General features: G+C 71.4%; 1 protein-coding gene across 1 annotated transcript; it reads right to left on the bottom strand.

Annotated features, from left to right (window-relative positions):
• Positions 1-9026: 9026 nt before the first annotated feature.
• Positions 9027-9953, bottom strand: LOC311186404 (olfactory receptor 5V1-like; the record flags this gene model as incomplete). Its single annotated transcript, XM_084257405.1, has 1 exon — positions 9027-9953. The coding sequence occupies one exon, from the start codon at positions 9951-9953 to the stop codon at positions 9027-9029; it is 927 nt and encodes a 308-aa protein (XP_084113531.1).
• Between the last annotated feature and the right edge of the window lie 10569 nt (positions 9954-20522).

Raw genomic sequence — 20522 nt, 5'->3', positions numbered from 1 at the left:
TTGGCGCCTGGGGGGTGCGGGCAGGCCTTCCTCCTCAAGCCGCAGCTCCTCGCCGCGCACCAGCAGGCCGGCTGCCACAGGAGCACCCCGGGGCGCGCGCCTCCCGCCCCGCAGGCCGGCCGCCTTGTGAGGGTCCCCGGCCGGAGGGACGGCAGCGTGTGCGCCCAGGGCGGCTCGGCGCTCCTCCCCAAGGGGCCCCTCGCCCAGCACCTGCGGGCCCATGAGGCCGGCGCCGGCCCCCCGGGGCTGCCCCGCGGCAGGACCTTCGCCATCCGCTACCGGCGGCCGCAGGACAGCGCGGGCGAGCGGGCCCACGAGTGCTGTGACTGCGGCCGCACCTTCGCCCGGCGCGCACACCTGGCGCAGCACCACCGCGTGCACACGCGCGACAGGCCCCGCCAGTGCCAGCTGTGCGGGCGCTGCTTCAGCCGCCCCTCCAACCTCACCCAGCACTACCAGCTGCACTCCCAGGGCGGGCCCGGGCACGGCGGCTGCTGAGCGGGCGCTGCCCGGACGTGGGGAGACGAAGGGGGAGGCCTCAGGCCCTTGCAAAGGACGTAGCGACCCGGCAGGGCGCGCTGAAAACACCAGCTGCGCGGCTGCGGGAGCGAGAGTGGGCCTCTGGCCAAAGGGACCCCGCGCTCCCGCGGTCACGGGCGAGACACCCGGAGGCTTTGTAGGCAAGACCCGGACAGGCCTGGCCCCGGGCGGGGGCGCGCGGCAGCCGCTTGGCTTTGCCCTTCCCAGCGGAACCCGTGCCGGGGCGTGCCCAGCAGGCAACCTGGCCCCCGAGCTTTTGCGGGAGAGCCCGCGTGACTGGGGGCATTGGGGGGCGCTGAGGCTGGCTGCACCGGTCCCCGCGGGCTGGCGAGCTGGCGGCGCTTCCGCGGCGTCTCGTCTCGGGGAAGGCCTGACCCGGCCAGGGTGCTGGTTCCGTCCCGCAGGTGAAGCCCGCGAGACTCCGGCTGCCCGCGGGCCCGCCTGGGTCGAGCCGCGGAGGAGGACGTGGACCCCGAGGGCTGCCGCCGCCGCCTCTGGAGACCGCTGGGGCCGACGCCGCGGCCGCGCCTGTCCTGGAGCCCCTCGGCCCGCGGGGAGCCGGCCACACGCGGTGTCGGCCTCGGAAGAGCCCCGCGCTGCGGGCTGAGCGCCAGCCGAGGCCCTCGGGGACGCGAACTCGAACTCGGGGCGCGTGTGCGCTGAGCACGGGGTGCCGGGCCCGGAGCGCGGTGCCCGCCAGGGGGGTCCGGTGGTTCTCCGTCCCGTCGGCGGGGCTCGTCCTCCTTCTTTCCAAGCCCTGTTTCCAAGCAGCCCGGGGTCTTCTCGGGGGACGGCCGCTTCCCCTCCCGCCCCCGCGCGGCGGCTCCTTCTCCCGCAGAGGGGCGCGTCCCGAGCGGCGTCGCCAGCGCTGGCCGTGCCGGGCTTGGACGGGGCCCAGCGGCCGCCCGGGCCTCCCACAGCCGGACCCCGCGCGGGGGCTGGGGCGCCGCTGTTTCCTCACCGCCCGCTGCTCACCGCCGTGCCCAGGTGACCCCGGGGGTTCCCAGCCGGGAGACGAGAAGGACGTGGCTCCCTGGGCGCTGCCGCCCCGCGGTCCCCGAGAGACTCCCCGCTGCCCGCTCCCGCCGCGGCCGCCCTGCCGCTGCGAACTGGGGTCCGGCCCCTCGCTGTCCCGCGGCCCCTGTGGGCGCCGCCGCTGCGGTTCTCTGCGGGGGCGCCGCGGCCGACTGCCCCGAGCTCGGGAGAGCCTGCGGCCTCGGGGCCACGCCGGTGTCCAGGTCGCCCGCCTGCCGCGCTCCCGGCGCCCGCCTGGCCTCGGGGCTGCTCCTCGCCGCGCTGTCCTGCCGTCCTTCTGGCCCGCGCCCGGCCCCGCGGGGGACCGGAGTCTCGGAGGGAGATCTGTGCTCCCCGCGTTCGCTCAGCCGGCCATTCACCCGGGCGGAGTCGCGGGTGTGTCGGGGGCGCCACTCAGCGCCTCCTCCCTCTCTCGCGCTGCGCAAGCCGCCCGCCCCGGCCCGAGGGCCCTTCCGAGTGGGCGCCCCTGTCCGCGCAGCCCCTGTGGGCGCGCCCCTCGGCCCGGCCCGCGGCGACCCCTCCCCCTGCCCTGGGACCCTCGTGTCTTCCCCGCCGGTTCCTCACAGCTTGACCCAGGCCCCGGCCCAGCTCCGTCCCTTCACTCTTTGCTTTGCAGGTTGTGCTCAATCCACGCTCCACCCGCGTGGTGGTTTCCTTAGAACCTTCTCTTCCCGTCGCCTCATCTCTGGTTTTCAAAACTCCGACGCGCGGGCCTCCCCGGTGGTGCAGCGGTTGAGCGCTGGGTTGCGAAGCTGCCCGCAGCCTCTGCAGCGCCGGTTCGATCCCCGGCTGCTCCCCGGCCACCGGAGGAGGGACCCACATGGCGCGCAGACCTCTCCTGCCGCCCGCTGCTCCCCTCAGCAGTGTCCTTCGGTCCTTCTGCCTGCTCTGCTCCCCGCTCTGGCTCTGGTGAATCCTCTCACCCTCCCGTGCTTCTGACTGTACCCAGTGCTTGTGTAAATAAATAAATAAATCTTTAAAAAAAAAAAAAAAACAAAACTCCGACGCGCACGTGAAAGGCAGAACTTTCAGCCACCTCCGAGCGCTTTGTACCCGGCCTCCCTCAGCCCCTCCGGGCGCTCGCCGGCCGTCCTGCGTTCAGCTTCTCTGTTTCTTTCATGTGTTGTAAGCTTGGTGCGCGCGGTTGTGCCATGAACACACTTTCCTTGAGGGTTAGAAAACAACATGGGGGGCCTCCCTGGTGGCGCAGCGGTTGAGCGCTGGGTTGCGAAGCTGCCCGCAGCCTCTGTGGCGCCAGTTCGATCCCCGGCTGCTCCCCGGCCACCAGAGGAGGGTCCCACACGGCGCGCAGACCTCTCCTGCCGCCCGCTGCTCCCCTCAGCAGTGTCCCTCGGTCCTTCTGCCTGCTCTGCTCCCTGCTCTGGCTCTGGTGAATTCTCTCACCCTCCCGCGCTTCTGACTGTATCCAGTGCATGTATAAACAAAAAAACAAAACAAATAAATGAATAAATAAATAAAACATGCCTCTATAAAAAAAAAAAACAACATGGGGCCTCCCTGGGGGCGCAGGGGCGAAGTCTCAGCAACGTGAGGCTGTCCGCAGCCGCTGCAGCACATGCCCACAGGGCGCAGCAGGCCTCTCCCGTCTCCCCCTGCTCCCCCCAGCTGTGGGTTTCAGTGGAGCCCCCTGTTCTGCTGCCCGCTCTGTCTCTGGTGGATCCTCTCACCCCCGCACCTCTGGCCTGTACCCCAGCTCTTGTGTGCATAATTAAATAGATCTTTTTTAAAAAAAGAAAATAACGTGTATTTTTTCTTCATCGACTATTTCATATTTTCCTCTTCCGGATATTCCTGCTGCTAAAACGGGTCACCTCTAGGCAGCTCCCTGGGCGTGGACCCAGAGGGATTTTTAAAATGCGATGTTTTAGATGGAATCGCACCGTGAACATCGCCCCAAAGGCGGCCATGTTTGATTCTGATCCATCCATGCCCACAACAGACCCCGAGTGTCTTCCCTCAGCCCCGCCTTCCGCCTGTTTGTGTAGATGAGCCCCAATTTATTTCACTAACCCTCGAGGGTCAGAGACGAGTGGCTTGTAATGTGTCCCCCGGGTGCCTCTTCCCTGTCACCTCTTGGGCCCAAGCGTCTCCCTCGCGCGGTGCTCCTGTCCCTGCACACGGCCCCGGGGAGAGGCCCTGGGCCCAGCGTGTGTGCATCCGAAGGCTCTGAGAACCATCCGCCTGTGCCTGACGGTCCCAAGCTGTCCCCCAGGCGCGGCCGGCAGGGTCTGAGGTGAGCCCTGGAGGGAGGCCCTGCCCGGGCGGAGCAGCCAGCGCACCGGCTTCGCCCGTCTCTCCCTGACGCCCCAGCCCGGCAGGGGCCATGGGTCCCGCGTCCCCCACACGTGCGCACCCCGCTCGCCTGCTGCCTTCCCCAATCTTATTTTCTGTGTGGAAACAAGAGCCCTCCGGGCCCCTCAGTGCTCCGCACGGGGCCCCTGAGCCATCCTCCCCCTCACGCCGCTCGGCCCACGAGCCCCGAAAGTCCCCCCTGCGGAGCTGTGGGGGGGACTCACCCTCACAGGGGCCGCCCTCCTCTGCGAGGCTCACGCCCGCCCGTGTTGGCGCGGGGCCTGGGGAGCAGGCTGGTTTCGGGGTGCCGGCACCTGTTCGCCCTCCCGCCGGTGTTGCCTGTTGTCACGGTTCATCGTCCTGACGCTGGTGCTCCCGCCGCCCGGGGCTGGACGGGGTCTTCCCGCTGTGGCTGCGCTGCCACCCGGGGCTGCCGGGTCCCCTCCGCGGGCTGCGGGGGGCCCAGACCTGCCGCGCGGCTCTGCCATCCGCCCACCCCCTCGCTGCCGCGGCCACTGCATCGTGACGGACGTGCGCCCCTCAAACCGCTTCTCAGAGTTCAGGTTTCCACAGGGACGGGCTCGGATTGATTCCGCTGAAGGGAACAGACAGCCGGGTCGGGCGGGGGTCGCTGGCCTTACGGTTCCTGACGCTCGCACCCCTGCGCCCCTGCACCCCTGCACCCCTGCGCCCCTGCACCCCTGCGCCCCTGCACCCCTGCGCCCCTGCACCCCTGCACCCCTGCACCGAGCGGCCTGCGCCGCGCTGGTGAACCCGGCCTGCTCCGCCACCCTCTCGGCTTCGGGCTCTGCGCCGCGTCCCCTCCGCCGAGCCGGTGGCGCGTCCCGCCTTGACTGTGTCCTCGGGCCCGTAAGGGCAGCGACTGCGCCTTTCCTGGCGGCTCTTGGGCAATTCTCTTTCCTCTCTGCGTGGTCTGTGGTTTGGTGGACACTCTCTTTAGACCACACAGAAAATTCATTTCGCCAAACGTTTCTGCAGTTTGGCGTTTTCTTTGAGATTATTTTTGACAAGGTTTTAATTTGAACACGGCTCGATCCCGGTTTTTCTTACCAAGTCGGCCGCAGAATCGAACCTGTGAGACATGAGTGTTTCACTCTGCAGTTTTTATTATTGTATCTAAATGTGCTTGGCCGCTGAATCCACTTTGATGCATCTTGGAAAGAGGTGGCATCGGTTATGAAACAACGCGTACGGTCATATTATTATTTTGTAGCGTCAGCCCTATAGCTGGGCCAGCTCATTGACTTGTCACCTTCCCGTATGCTGGATGTGTTATTTTTAATTTTTACATCTTGTATTTAATGAGTCTTAAAGTGCCTTCGAAGTGTGTGTATATATTTTTTAAAGTATAAGCCTTTTTTTTAAAATATTTATTTATGCATACAAGAACTGGGGCGCAGGCCAGAGGTGTGGGGGGGTGAGAGGACTCCCCAGAGACACAGTGGGGAACAGGACAGACTGATGAAATCCACTGCTGAGGGGAGCTGCCGGGAGACAGGAGAGGTCTGCTGTGCCCTGTGGGTAGCTCCCTGGCCGGGGATGGAACCTGTGCTGCAGAGGCTGCGGACAGACCCACAGCGCTGCACTCAACCTGCTGCGCCACCAGGAAGGCCCCAAAGTGTGTGTTTTTATGGAAAGACAGAACTTTGTTATTCTTTCAATTGAAAATTTGTGCGTACATTAAAAAAACCTCTTGCTGACCACCAAAGTGAACTCCTGCCTGGCTTCGGGGAATAAACACTGTTGGTTTAACCCCAGGAGCGGGACACCGCCGCCCCCTGTCCGCGGTAGCCCCGCGCGCCTCCAGGTCCCGTCCTCACACCGTGGCGGCTGTCCCTCCTGGCGGTTGCCTGTGCGGGGCTCTGCGACATTTCTCATCCGAGGCCAGCATCCCAGGAAGGGGGTCCCCTCAACATCGCCCCACCAGAGGCTCTTGGGAGGCTGCAGAGGCTCCCGAAATGTTGCCGAAAACCGTGGGGGACAGTCGGAGGCGCGCGCAGGCTTGGGGCGGGCTGGGGAGCTGCACGCCCCGCCCTGGACCCCAGCGGGGTCCCCAGCACCGACAGCGGCGGCCTGGCGGGTCCAGGCTGGGCCCGGGCCACCGCATCCCAGTTCGCTCCCGGTGGGACGCTGAGGGGGACGTGCAGGACCCTCCGCCCGGGCGCCTGACCCCCTCGGCCTTTCAGTACAAGACAGGCTTGGGCGGGGCCGCGCTGCAGCGCCCGCGGTGGGGCGCAGGCCCAGGTCCCGGCCCGTGGGGGGACGGAGAACGGGCGACGGGGCGGGGCGTCCAGCCACGGGACCTGCTGCCGCCAGACTGGATCTGTCGAGAGGAGCGGGGGGCGCCGCATCTGTCTGGGGGCGCCGCGCCCCAGGCCAGCAGCCGAGCAAGGCCGCGCTGTCGGCCCAGGGGCCCAGACCTCGGGCCTCCGGCCGGGAGCCACCAGCTCCGCCACTGGTCACGGCAGCCCGGGACCCGCAGGCTGCGGCGGGCTGCCAAGCGCAGGGCAGGCCCCGCCCCAGCAACCCCGGGCCCGCGCCCCGTGACTGCAGGAGCCCTGGGGGGCCGTGGAAAACGAGGCTGGGGGACCCCGGTGTAAGGCCAGGGTGGCCCGGACTCCTGGGGCGAGGCGCGCCTGGGCCCGTGCGGAGAGGCCCCCCCGCTGCTCGCGCGCCCCGAAGGCGCCCCGGACCCTGGAGGGTGACGCCCGGGCAGTGGCCGCGGTGACGCCCGGCCGAGGTCACACAGGCACCTGCGGGCGCGCACACACCGGACAGAGCGCACCTGGAGCACCCCCGCGCACGCGCCCGGAGCAGGTGCACGCACCTGGCTGCACGCGCAGGGAGGGGTGGACGCGCGCCGGCGCCCCGCCCCCAGCTCGGCGCCCCGCCCCCAGCTCGGCGCCCCGCCCCAGCCCGGACGCCCCGCCCCACGCCGCCGCCCCGCCCATAGCCCGGCGCCCCGCCCATAGCCCGGCGCCCCGCCCATAGCCTGGACGCCCCGCCCCCACGCCGCCGCCCCGCCCCAGCCCGGCCGCCCCGCCCCCGGAAGCGGAAGTGCCCGCGGGCGCGGGGGCCTGTGAGAGGCGCTGTCCCCGAGCGTCGCCGTCGAAGGTTCTGGAACGCGGCTGCCGCGTGGGCTGGCGGGCGCGGCCGAGCGGGGCGGCCCGGAGCCCAGCAGGTGAGCAAGGGTGCGGGGCGGGGCGCCGTGGCCGCGCTGGGGACCCCCGCGAGGGCTGGGGGGCGCGGCTTGGGGGGCGGCCGGGCCCGAGGGTGCTGCCCCGAGGCGGCAGCGTCTCCCCCAGCGCCCCGTCCTGCCGCGTGTGCTCTGACCCGGGAGGGGCGCCCGACGGGGGGTTTCCGGGGGACGGGCCACCCCCACCGCTCCGGGCTCGCTGCCGTTTGTGTCCGGGGTCCGGCCCGACGCCACAAGCCGGGGTGCGCGGCGGGCCCGCCCTGCCCGCGGAGACGGGGGGGGGGGGGGGGGGGGGCGAGCGACCTGGACGGGCCCGCCCTGCGAGGAGGTGGCGCTGCGGCTGAGACCCCAAGTGTGAGGCCGGAGCCGGGGCGCCCCCCGTGCCCGCCTGTTCTCGCGGCGGTGAGCAGGCCTGGGCGCGAGGGACCCGCGCCACCTCAGACACGGCCTCTTGGCCGAAGGCAGAGGCCGCCGCCGGGGACGGGTCACCTCAGGGTGGCCCCACCCCGGCCAGCCCCCAGGGAACGGCCTGCGCCCACGGCTGGGCCCGCGCCGTCGCCCTCTCAGGCCACTTCATGCCCCTCCCGTCCCGTCTGACCGCGGGGTGGTGGTCTCCAGCAGGGGCGAGGCCTGTGCCCTGCAGGGCTCCGTTGGTGGCTCCGCCACCCGCTGCTGAAGCTCCCCCCACCCCAGAAAAGTCCCAACAAGCAAGATTTTAAGGTCCAGGAGACATGGCTGGGGCTTTCCCAGAACAGTCAGCGCGCGGGACCCAGGCGTTTCTGGAGCGCAGCGCTCAAGTCCCCACCTGTCTCCACCCCGGGGGTCCCCGAGCTGTCCGAGTCTTACTTTTCTAGGTGCACGGTGAGGTGGGTGACAAAGGCGTCACTGAGGTGTCTGAGTGGAAGTGGGGTGATGCGTGTGGAAGTGTCCAGGACGGGGCCTGGGGGCGGGGGAAGACCTCTGCATGATGAGGGGGTGGACAGCCGGGAAGACGGCGGCAGGGTGGGAGTCAGGCCTGGAGGGGTGAGTAACAGTATGTGGGGGTCTCTCTCCTTTCCTGGCCTTCATCTGGGCATCTGGAAAGCCAGCTGAGGCATTTCCCTGCCGCCTGCGCAGGTCGGCATGGCCAGGGGCTCAGCGCTCGCCAGCGGGCTGCTGGCAGGGGTGATGTGTAACGGCCTCTGGGCCCCGTGAAATCACGTTGCTCGCCCTTTGCCGCCTCCCCCTTTCTGTAGCTGAATTTTGAACGGGCGCTAGTCTGCCCCGGGCATCAGGTGACCTTGGGATTGCAAGAAGGTAGGAGGGTCGGGCCTCTGGAGGACTTAGGCACAGCCACCCCCCGGGTCACCTCAAGCACAGGCATTTACACACAGAGAAGTCAGCCGTCGGCATGGCGTAAAGCGTGTTATTTGCTCTCTGTGCATCTGAACCCCAGACCCAGCACTCTAGAGCTGCGGGAAGGGCCACTGGTCACTGTTAGCCCAGTCTCGCCAGGGGCAGCCCCACCTGTTCATCTTCGGGGATAGTCACTTCTCCGAGGAAGCCACTGACTTGCATTTCGCATGGATGCCGGTGAAGAACGGCTACTGCTGAGCGCCGCTGCCCACTAGTGGGGACCCGTGGCATCTGAGGAGCCGTGGAGGCCCCTGCCGGACACACGCTCCAGGACACGGGTCTTTGGTCTCGCGGGCGGGATGACTCCCACTGTTTAAATGCCTGCCTCCCCCCCCCCCACCAATACATACACCACCACCTGCCTACATTTGGCGCACGCTGGCCTGTCTCCATCTTACCTGACATCTACTGGGGCATCCCGCGGGACTCGCCGCCCGGCTTTGTGGCCTTTGGCCGGAGGCGTCACGCCCCCCCACGCCCACCAGGTGCACCCTTGGCGGGCGGGCTTCCAGGTCCCTCCCGGGGCCTAGGACGGCACCTGGAGGTAGAGCTTCCGCAGGGCGCCCTTCATGTCCTTGTTCCTCAGGCTGTAGATGAGCGGGTTCAGGGTGGGCGTGAGGACGGAGTAGAAGACCGCAGCCATGCGCCCTTGGAGCGGGGAGTAGTGGGCTGTGGGCTGCATGTAGGCGGAGCTGCCGGTGCCGTAGAACAGCAGCACGGTGGCCAGGTGGGAGGAGCACGTGGAGAAGGCCTTCCAGCGACCGGCCGCCGAGCGGATCCGCAGCACCGTGGCCAGGATGCGGACGTAGGACAGGACAGTGAGGACAAAGCAGCTCATGATGATGCAGCCACTGGCGGCGAAGCCCGCGGCCTCGTGCACTTCCGCGTCGGCGCAGGCGAGGCGCAGGAGCGGGGGGATGTCGCAGAAGAAGTGGTCGACCACGTTGGGGCCGCAGAAGGGCAGGGAGAAGGTGTTGGCCGTGTGGAAGGCAGAGAAGAGCAGCCCGCTGCCCCAGGCTGCCGCCACCAGGGCCACGCAGGCCTGGGGGCTCATGACCACCCTGTACACCAGGGGCCGGTAGATGGCCAGGCAGCGGTCGTAGGCCATGGAGGTGATGAGAAAACACTCCGTCGACCCCAGGCAGACAAAGGCGAAGAGTTGAGACGCGCACGCCGGCAGGGAGATCTCCCCGGAGCCCAGCACGGTGGCCAGCAGGGCCCGGGGCAGCGTGGTGGACGTGGAGCAGATGTCCACCAGCGACAGGTGTTTGAGGAAGAAGTACATGGGCGTGTGCAGCCGGGCGTCGAACGTCACGGCGGCCACGATGGACACGTTGCCCAGGAGAGCGGCCAGGTAGATGAGAAGGAAGATGGCCGTGCTGAGCAGCTGCAGCTCAGGGACAGCCGAGAAGCCCCGCAGGAGGAAGACGGACACCGACGTGAGGTTGGCCATGTTCTGCCTCTGGAGACCGGGCCGCGCAGGCGCCGCACACGGAGGCCGTGGCAGTCGCAGGCCTGGGGGAGAGGGCGGAGAAGTTGGGTGAGCTGAGCTTGGAGGGGCGCTGTGGAACCCCCCACGCAGGCGTCTCCTGTGGGGTCCGGGCGCGGATGCGTGAGTCGGTGCGTCTGGCCCAGCAAGGCATAAGGGGGCGGGGGCGGGGGAATGGGGGCTCTGTGCCAAGGAGCGGCTGTGCTGAGCTCGCGCAGCGCCTGCGGTGGCCCGGGCGTAGCTGGAGACTGCTGTTTCCAGGGGGGGTGGGAAACGCCCTCACCTCTCCCTGGAGTTGTGCGAAGCAGCAGCTCCCAGCACCCAGTGCGGACGCCATCGCTGTGCTGGGCCACGGCGGGCTGGCTGCGGCTTGCGGGAGAGCACCTCTGCGTAGAGCAGAAAGCAAGGAATCACGCCTGCTAAGCCTCTGCTGCTTTTCAAGAGAGGCCAGAATCAGGGGGTTGCTTGGTTTCCCCCAAATGTGAAACCTCTAAGCTGTTCTATGGCGGCAGCTGATTCACGTTTGCTTTGTGCTCTTAACAAAGGAGCTTCCACGTACCCAGCAGTTCCGCTCCTGGGTGCCTGTCGGAAGGACGCGAGCACTGACTCAAGGGGACCGTGGTCTGCCGTGGCCGTCGCGGCACCAGCCACACCAGCCTGGCCGTGGGACAGTGAGTGCCCAGGTGCAGGCCAGTGGGGCAGGCGGGGTGTGCACGGGGGAGTACTACGCGGCCATCGAAAAGAGAAGCTTGTGCCGTTCGCGGCGGCGTGGATGGAGCTGGAGGGGCCGACGTGCAGTGAAATAGTCAGAAGGAGAGAGCATTCCTGGCTGGCGTCACGCGCTTGTGGAGGAGAGAGAAGCCGGACGCAGGGAGGCCTGGGCCAGAGGAAGACAAACCCAGAACAGACCCCAGAAAGCTGATTGCGGAACGGAGCAGCTGGGGGGGAGGAGGGTGGCGGCGGGAGGGGGCTGCAGTCCTGGGGGTGGGCTGTGAGTGCTGCGGTGGGGGTGGGCGTGGCAGGGGAGTAACACCCCAAGGGGGGACCCTAAACCTGTAAAACACAAATATCAGTGTTACCTCAGAAACCCCTGTCGTATCCAACCGCTTCAGACTTTGGTTTGAGCACTCGGTGACCGCTTAACCGTGGCAGGTAACAGCGCAGGGGGGTTTCTCTGCCCCTGCACCTGGCACAGGCGGGCACCCAGGAGACGCCTCTGGGAGTGACTTTGCAGCTAGACTGGGTGGGGGCGGCGAAGACCAAGGCCTCGACCTCCTGTGTGGACGGTCGGTGCCGCGCGAGGTGCTGAGAGCAGAGCTGGGGCCAGGGCCGGCCCACGTCGGGGCTGTTCCTGTGTCCCTGCGGGGCCCCTTGGGCCGCCAGGCTGCGGGAGGACACCGGCATCGGGGCGCACTTGCAGCCTCGTGGGAAATGCTGCCACCTGTCTCCTCATACCCCGTGGACCCTGGCCGCTGTCACGTCCACTGCTGTGGGCTGCCCGCCCTGGCCCGTCCGCGGGACACGAGCCTCCTCACTTGGACAGAAATGCCACCGCCCCAGGGTGTCTCCAGCCGAGCCCCTGAAGCCTGAGAGTTTGGGGCCTCGCGTGGCAGAGGGGCTTGGTGTGCCCCCCCAAGACAGGTAGCCGTCACCTGCTTGGGAACTAGGGTCCCCGCAGCTGCGACCAGCTAGGCGCGGGGCGCCTCACTCTCGGGGCTGTCGTCCCTACGCGGAGAAGGCCCCACCGGAGGGAGTTGCCTGTGGGATGCCGGGACGGCCCAAGGCTCGTCCCTCCTCTGGGTCTCAGACCCATCCCTGCTCGCCTCCCCCACGACCCCGGAGCTCGGCGCCGCCTCAAAGGGGTCCAGAGCCTGCACTGGTGTCACCTGCGCCTGCGCTGGGTGGCGGGTGGGGGGCTGTGGCTGCGGCGGTCGCTGCGTCACTGATCCTCAGAGAGGCCGCGGTCCTGGGTCATGGCGACGGCCGGGCCGGGCAGTGTCGCCCCCAGGTCCTTAAACGTGGGCGCGGGAGGCAGCAGGGGTGCGGCAGCATGAGGACGTGGCCCCCTTCGCAGGTGGGGGGCAGCCCAGGGTCGCGGCGCCCCCAGACTCCAGGGAGGGCGGCCCTGCCGAGACCTGGATTTCAGCCCCTGGGATCCAGCGGGCCTGGGGGTTCCTGCGCTCGCAGGAAAAGGCGTTTCCAGAGGCGGCGGGGCTCAGGGCCGGCTCTGGGCGCTTCCTCCGGGGCCTGCGCCCCCTCGCGCCTCTGCCGTCTCCGCTGCGGCCAGTGCCGCGCCCCAGAGGGAAGGGAAAGCGCCGTGTCCTCCCTCCCGCGGCCTGGGAGAGGCCCCTGCGTGGCTGGGGTGACCCCACGGGGCTCGGGCGCGCGGGGCAGGTGCTGGGCGCGCCCGGCCGCGCTTGCTGTCCAGCAGGGCTGCGCTGTGACGCGGCGGGCAGGGAGGGCGCGCGCGGGCCGCGAGGGGAGCGGGGGCGGCCGCGGGGTGGACGCCGCCCGCCTGGTCAGGCCGGCGGGGGTGCGCCGGGGAGGCTGTTGCCTGGGGCCCGCGGGAGGGCAGCGCGGGGGGCTGTTCTCGGGCTCGGCGAACGCGGGTGCCTGGAGGGCCAGGGAGGCCTCCCGCCCGTGCCGCCTGCGCTGCCCCCGGCCTTGTCCGGGCCCTGCGGCCGCGAGCGCCGTCAGTGACGCCTGACGAAGGAAAGGCCGGGCCCGCGCGCCCGCGAGGCTGACCGAGTGGGCGGCGCCGGCCCTGAGCCCCGGGCGGGCTGTCCGGCAACCGCAGCCCCCACCGCCACAGGGCGGCGCCCCCCCCCGCGTGGACGCGGGGTCACTCTGGGGGGACGCGGTAGGGGGGCCTGTCAGGGCGTCGCCCCCGGGTGCGGGCCAGGGCCCTGGGCTCTGACGGGACCTCGGGAGCCGCCTCTGCTGAGTGTCCCACCCCGGAGCCCCTGCCCAGCCCGCGGACTCCGCGCAGGGCAGCAGGGCGACCCCGGGCCCCGCCACAGCCGGAGTCCTGTCCCCACCGGGAGCTTGCCCGGGAGCCCAGGGCGGTCTGGGGTCTGCCCCGCCGGTGGCTCCGGCCCAGCCTGACCGGCCTGTGCTCCGGGGGCAGGAAGGACGCCAGGTCGCGGGCACCCCGGCCTTGCCCAGCACCTGCCGTTGCCCTGGGGCAGGGGCCGAGGACGGAGGAGGCCCCCCCACCCGCGCCGGTCCACCCAGCCCCGCCGGCAGCCTCCGAGCCGACCCACCTGGCTGGCGTCCGCCGGCGGGCGGAGAGGGCCGGTTCCCGACCCAGGCCCAGCCGTGCTGCTCGCTGCGGGAGGTGCCTCTTATAAGGCGCGGGGGGGGGGGGGGGGGTCCTGGCTCCGAGCCACCACCCGCTCCTCTGCCCGCCGCGCTCCCTGCCTGGCAATGGGCCAGGTCCCTCTGGGCCCTCCCGTCCCGTGGCGGCGGCTCCCGAGGAGGAGACTCGGCAGGCTGGGCCCCCGCGGGCCCGGCTGCGCTTGCTCTGGAGAGGTCCGGCGCGTCTGGCCGGTCTGCAGCCCTTGTCCCGGCGGCGGGTCCCGCCCTGGCCCGGCCTCTGCCTCCCGGCGCCGCGCTTCTGCGGACGCTGCCGTGTCCTTGTCCCTGCGAGGCCCCGGCGGGGCCGGGGTGGTGGCTGGGCCGCGGCCAGCAGCTGTGCGTCCCCTTGACCTGTCGTGCCCGCCAGGCCCCAAGCCCCGAGTGCCCGCGTGGCCAGCGCCTTGGGGGTGAGGGCCGCACGGGCCGGCGCTTGTGCGGGGTCTGCCTTGGGGGGGCGCCCTCCCCTCACCCCGGCCGCTTGGCTTCTCCTGGGGATCCCCGACTGCCCTCCTGGGGGGCGCCGGCCGGACCCTCTGCTGGCTCTGCCCACCCTGGCCCAGTCGCAGGGCATTCTTCGTGGGCAGGGGGTGTCCACCTTGCTCAGGCATGTCCAGGTGGCCCCGAGGGTCACTCCCACGGCCGCCCGCGGCGTCCCCCAGGCCGGCAGTTCCCCCCGCGGCGCCTTCCTAGCGCTCCTCAGCTCTGCGCCACTTCGTCCCTCGGTCCAGCTGAAGTGTCCTCTCCATGTGGGGTGCAGGGTGCGGACCCCCTAGGCAGCCCCCCGTCCTGCGCATCCCCTGTGCCGCAGTCTCCGGGCGTCAAGCGCTGGGGCCAGATGCCCTGGCTGTGGCTCTGGGTCAGAAACGTTGCACAGCTGGGTTGTCCCAGCCCCTGGGCCCTCCCAAGGCTGAAGCGAAGCTCCAGGGGGAGGGGTGTGCCCAGAGCGGGCCACAGGGCTGGCAGGGTGTGTGTCCCCTCTGGGGCGGGTGCTGGAGCCCCTCGACCCGCTGTCAGTCCTCGGATCTTCTGGGGCATCTGTGCTATGCGGGCGGCCTCTCGTGTGGCCTGTGCCCTGTCCAGCAAAAGGGGGGCTCTTCGCGGCTGTGCTGGGGGTTGTCTGGGCCCATCTTGGTGAGGGGCAGAACTGCCCTTGAGGACGAGGTGGGACCCCGGGGTTGGTGTCTGGGGGAGCTTGCCACGGGCAGAGCGTGGGGCTTGCTCAGTTGGGGTCTCCCTGGGGTCTCCCCATGAAGGACCCCAGAGGGCCCTGTCTCGGCGTCTCGCCTGAGCTGCTGAGCTTGCCCCGCTTTGCGCGGTCAGCTCTGGGCGCATAGGCCGAGGCCTCGCTCCCCCCAGCCGCGTGCTCGGGGTTTGCTCTGCCGGCGGGGAAGCGGGTGGCTGGGGGGGCTCTCGTGAAGCTGCTGCCTAGTGATGCCAGGCCCACCGGCCCCATCTCAGCCCAGCCGTCAGCCTGGGGTGTGTGACACAAGTGCGGGGGTTTCTCCCAGACTTGGGGTGACTCGGGGGACAGTGGGGGTGGGCGGTGAGAGCCCCCGCTGGCTGAGCCCCTTGATGGCACTGGGGGGGACCGGACTTCAAGCTGACAGGCGAGATCAGGGAGTTGGGGCTGCCAGGGCGGGGCCCCAGGGTGACGGCAGAGGGGGTACGGGGCATCAGTGAGCCACAGACGGGAGCCCCTTCCCTGCGTGCGCACACGCAGCTCCCCCGTGGTCCCCAGGATGCGGCCCAGGCTCCCGCCGGCTGCGCCCTGGGGGTCCGGGGCTCCCCGGCCTCGCTGCCCCATCCCAGGACCTGCAGCCGGGTCCTGGGCAGGACCCGCCTGGCGGGTTTCCAGGCCCCCCCCCCCGCGGAAGGCCAGCGTTGCCATGGCGACACGCCCGCGGTGCCGGGACTGTCGGGCACGGGAGCAGCCCGTCTGGGGAGGGGGGGCCGCGCGCGCGGGCGGGCGGGCGGGGCTGCTCCCGCCCCCCCAGCAGGACACCTTGGGGTTTCCTGGGAAATGGCGGTTCTGGCCGAGAGGGGCCCGGCGCCCGCCCTGGGGACGACGAGAGGAGGCGCGGGCGCCACGGGCCGGGCCGGGCGGGCCAGGGCGGGTGCGGGTCAGCGGGAGGCCGCCGGGTCCGGCGGGACGGGGCGCCCTGTGCTGCGGCTGCCGGGCGGGCGGGCGGGGCCGGCGGCGGGGCGCGGGCGGGACACCCAGCGCGGCGGCTCCCGGGGCCGAGCGGCCCCCCGGGGGGGGGCGAGGGCGCCTCCGGAGAGGAGGCGCCGCTGCAGCCGCGGGAGCGGGCGGGGCGCGGGCGGGGAGCGGGCGGCGGGCGGGGCAGGTGGCGGGGAGCGGGCGGCGGGCGGGAGGCGCCTGTGGCCGAGGCGGGGCCGCGGGCGCTAATTGGCCTCCGGGCGCCGCGGCCCCGAGCTCGTTAGCGCGCCCCGGGCGGGCTCGTTAGCGGCCGCGGCGGCGGCTCGTTAGCGGCTCGTTAGCGGCTCGTTAGCGGCTCGTTAGCGGCTCGTTAGGCGTCGGCAGGACCCGGCCCCGGGCGGCCGCCCGCGGGGGCGTCTTGCGCGGAGACCGCGGCGCCCCGGGGCCGCCCTGCGCCCCGACCCTGACCGGGAGAGGCGCCCGCGGCCTCCGGCCCTCGCCCCGCGCGTCTCCGGGCGCCGACCACGTGCGGCCCCGCGCGCCCGGGCCCTGGCGGCGGACCTGGCCGGGGCAGCGGCCTCTGGGGCAGCGGCGGGTCTGAGGCGCGGGACACCCCTGACCCCTGCGGCCACCGCGGGGCAGCAGCTGCCGGGCGCGGCCTCGGGAAGCCCGGACAGCCGGGCTGCGCCCCCACGGCCTGGCTCCCCTGGCCCTGGCCCCCCACGGCCGGGCCCCCGAGGCTGCGCCCCCAGGGCCCTGGCCCCCCACGGCCGGCCCCCAGGCTGCTCCCCCGAGGCCGCGCCCCCAGGGCCGCGCCCCCAGGGCGCACGGCTGGCCGCCACCCCGCTGTCCCCCACGGGCCTGGCGCCGGGACAAGCGCCTCAGACGCGGTGGCACAAAACAAGTCGGTGCATCCCGCGCGTCCTGGGGTCAGAGCCGGGAGGGGCTCCCTGGGGCGCCGTGGGGTGGCCCCGGCCTCGGGCCGAGGGGGGCCTCCCAGCCCCCGCGCCGTCCAGCCCCCCCCCCGCCCCGGCCCGCCCCTTACCTGAAGCCCCGCCCACCCGAGCCCAGCTCCGCCCACAGCCGAGGCCCCGCCCGCACCCCGGCCCCGCCCCCAGCCTCTGCCCCCGCGGCCCCGCCCCTTAACCTAAGCCCCGCCCACCAGCGCCTAGCTCCGCCCACAGCCGAGGCCCCACCTCCACCCGCGACCCCGCCCGCCCGCCCCAGAGCCAGGGAGGCCGCGCCGGCCCGACGGAGCGGGGCGCCCTGACCTGCGGGGGCCGGCGGCACAGCCCTGGGCGGGCGGGGGACCGCGGACGTGCTCCCGGCCTGCCGTGGGCCCCACTCCTGGGCCTCCGCCCGGAGGACGCAGACGCGCCCGCGTGCGACAGCCGCGCCCCGACGGGCGGCGAGAGGGGCGGCTGCGCGGGGTCCTCCTCGGCCCTGGGCAGCCGCCCGCCGGGGCGGTGGTCTGCGCTGGCCGTCGCCCCAGCCCGGCAGCCCGGCCGCGGGGCCGCCTGAGCAACGGTGCGGCGGGTGGGCGGGCGGGGTCGGACGCGCCGGCGGGAAGAGACGCGCGTGCCCTTCCGGGGAGGGGGCCGCGGACGACGCCCGGTGACCCGGGGGTGCAGGGGCGCCGGGCGGCCCGCGCAGGAGGGGCGCGGAGAGGCGGAGCCTGCTGCTGGCCGCGCCCTGGGCCCGCGGCGGCGGGGGCCGGCACGGGAGGGAGCGCGGGGCTGGGGCTGTCCTGGCCGTGGGGGGGCTCGGGCCCCGGGGAAAACCGCTCCGCGGAAAGCGGGTGAGTAAAGACGCCGGTGGCCGGCGGCCCAGAGGCGGGAGACGCCGCTGGGGCCGAGGACGCGGGCCCCGCCCCGCCGCCGCCCTCCTGGAGGACCCACGCCCCGCGCGGCCGGTGTCGGGGTGTTCGTGGGCCAGGCACGACCGGCCACAGCCCCAGGTGGCTGCTCTGCTGGTGCTGGTCACCCCTCGCCGCCCACACGTCTGCGTCCTGCCAGGCGTGGGGAGCCCGCCCGGAACGGGCGGGGGTGGGTCCGTGGGCAAAGGCTGCGCAGGCGGGCTGGGGCGCGGCTGGATCTGGCAGCCGGGCAGATGCCGACGGCTGCGGGAGGGCTGTGAAGGCGGGACGGGGGACCGGGAGCCCCAACTGCCCGCCCCGTGGCTGGAGACCCCAGCGTGGGAGGGCTCTGGGGGGAGCGTGCCCACCTTGGGGCCCACGGGGCAGGGGAGGGCAGGGCCTTCCTGACGGGCAGCGCCTGCTGCTGGCTGACCGCCTGGGCCAAGCCATGTGCCCGTGAGGACCCAGCGGGGGTCTGCCCGCTGTCGGGGCTCCCTCGGGGAGCCACAGATCCTCCGCCCCTGCTCCCTCCAGCGTCTCTGCAAAAAATCTCAGAGTGGCCTGAGCCCCGACAGAACCTCAGCTGCTTCCAGGCGTCCAGGATGGCCCCGGCCTGGGCTCAGAGGGGATGCCCTCGGCCTCCGGCTCCCTCTTGCATGCCTGGGGGGCGGCAGGGGGCCTGAGCAGACAGTGTGTGATCCAGTGGGAGGGGCATCCCTCCCCGTCCCCCCTCCTGCGTCCCCCGCGGCTCTGGGGGCAGCCACGCTGCCCGGCAGGTACGGCTGCCCTGGAGGCTGTGTCCCGTGGGCCAGGCCGGCGACTCCCCACCTGCACTGGGCGTAACCAGTGAACCTGAGGCTTCCGGGGCCTCAGAACACCAGGAGCCTATATCTTGGCACCTCCTCCAGGCCTCTGGATGGCTGGGCCGGCGTCCACGTCTGTCCTCGCAGGGCCAGGCCCCAGGCAGAGTTGGCTCTTCTGGGGTGGGCGGTGGGAGCTGTGCTCGCGCCAGGGAAGTGGCCAAGCGTGTATCCAGCGTTGCCGGCAGGTGACTGCCCGCACATGGACTGGTAGGAGCAGGGGCTGCGGACAGCAGGTGGGTCCGGGTCCCCCTAGCCCTGTAGGTGAGGAGAGCTGGCCAGGTGGGGAGACCTTGGGTTGCACAGACCTGGGCCTCCCTCCCGGCCTGTCCTGTGCTGGTTTCCAGCACGGCTGCACACGCAGGGCCTGGCCAGCTGCAGCGTGTCTTCCGGTGTGAGAGCTCAGGATGGCCACTCCAGCCTGAGCCCTGCCCCAGCCCCGTCCCGCCCCCCTGGAGGGCCAGGGCTGCATGGCCAGTGGTGTGGGCAGCCCCATGCTCCTCCCCTGCAGCGGCTGACCCGCAGGTGCCCGTGGACGGCTAGCCCTGGGTGCGCTGACCAGAGAGCTGGGCGGCCTGTGTGGGACCCGCCTTGGCCTGCTGTAGGGACACGGACACTGGCCGTGGTAAGTTGTGTCACGGGAGACTAACGATGGACTTGACAGATCTGACGCCACCACAGTCACTCAGCAGCACACGCGTCGTCGCCGTCACTGCTCGGGCGAGAAAAATGACGGACGCGCGGGTCTCTTGTGTAGGTGTCCCGGCCGGGAGGGGCCTCCTGGGTGGGGGTCAGGGCAGGGGAACACGCTGTCCATGGTGCTCGGGCGTCACCCCCCAGAGTGTTGTCTGGGGACTTCTCTAGTCCTCCCCACGGCTGTCCAGGGCCCTTGTGCCCTTGCGGAGCTCTGTCAGGGCGATGGGAGGACCTCCCGGGCGCTATCCAGGGTGCTGGGGCGTCCTCGCCTCCCCCGCTCAGGGCGCTGAGCCTCCCCTTCAAGGCGCTGTCCTAGGTGCTGAAGCGAATGCCTGGCGCTGTCTGGGGTGCTAGGGCTTCCTCTCGGGACCCTGTCGGGGGCGCTGTCTGGGGGATTTTCCCTCTCCCCCGCTGTTGTCCAGTGCACTTGGGCGTCTTCTGCGGGGCACTGTCTTGGGAGCTGGGGTGGCCTCCACTCATCGTTGTCCCTTCTGCGGGGTGCTCGCTGCGTCCCTGGGTCCTCACCGCCTGTGGGCTGGGCCTGCTATTGAACCCCCTCCTCCGTTTCTCCCCCAGGAATTGGAAATCCACAGGGGCCCGGCCCGTGACGCTGGTCATGACAGGTGGACCCCAGAGTTGAGCCCTGCTGCGTCTGAGCTCCTCTCGCCACCCGGACCTGTCTCACTAGGTAGGCACGGGGTGGCCATCCGGAGTGGGTGGGGTGCAGGCCACGTGCATGCTGTGTCCTGGGAGCAGGTGGAGCTTCCCCACCTCTGTGATCTCATGTTCCGCCTGCAGACGAGGGCGACGGTAGCTCTGGGGAGGGTGCCCGGCCGGCCAGCAGTGAGTGCCGCCCGGAAGCTCGCTTCTCTACGCGCTGCTTGTCCGGGGCTGCCCCACTCTTCCTCCCCAGAGCCGTTCCTTGTGCGGCACTGGGGCGTGCGGGGCCTTGGTGGAGGCATGAGGCCAGCGGGTCCTGCCCAGGTGGTACCCTAGGGGTCTGGGGGGGGGTCACAGTCTAGTGCCGTGAGCAGCGGCGCGTCCTTCAGCAGAGGGGCCTGTGCAGCCTGGACCAGGAGGCTGCCGAGGTGCCAGATAATGGAGGGTCCTGGTGGCTGTTTCTGGGGTCCCCAGGATGGGGGGGTGTGGGGGCCTTGGCAGGAGGCTGCACAGGGTCTCTGCCTCCGTGGCAGGTGTGGCCTTCACGGTCGTCGCGTCGCTGTGGGCGCTGAGGAATGTGGTGGCCCTCGGCCCGTCCCGAGCTGCCTGCACGCGGGTTCCTGAGGCTCATTTGCCCCAGCGGGGAAGAAGCCGCTCCTCGCGGGCACTGCTGGGGTGAGGCTGTGTGCGAGCAGCCAACGTCAGCCCCGGGTCGCGGTAGGGCACTGCCCACCTGAGTCCTGGTGTCCCGAGTGGAGGCGCCGAGGGCGGGAAAGGTCCCCCAGACCAGCGGCCGCGGGCGGGGCGGGGTGCAGGCCACGGCCCTGGGCAGCCAGGGCAAGGCGGGTCAGCGGGGACGACTCCAGGCCGGGGCCCTGCAGCCTTACTCCCGGCCCCTCCCCGCAGGCCCCTCCACGCGGCCGCTCGCGTGCCAGCCCGCCGCGCCC

This window comes from Talpa europaea (genome assembly GCF_964194135.1).
Source record: "Talpa europaea genome assembly, chromosome: 16".
NCBI classification, from domain to species: Eukaryota; Metazoa; Chordata; class Mammalia; order Eulipotyphla; family Talpidae; genus Talpa; species Talpa europaea.
This window is presented reverse-complemented; position numbering and strand designations above follow the sequence as displayed.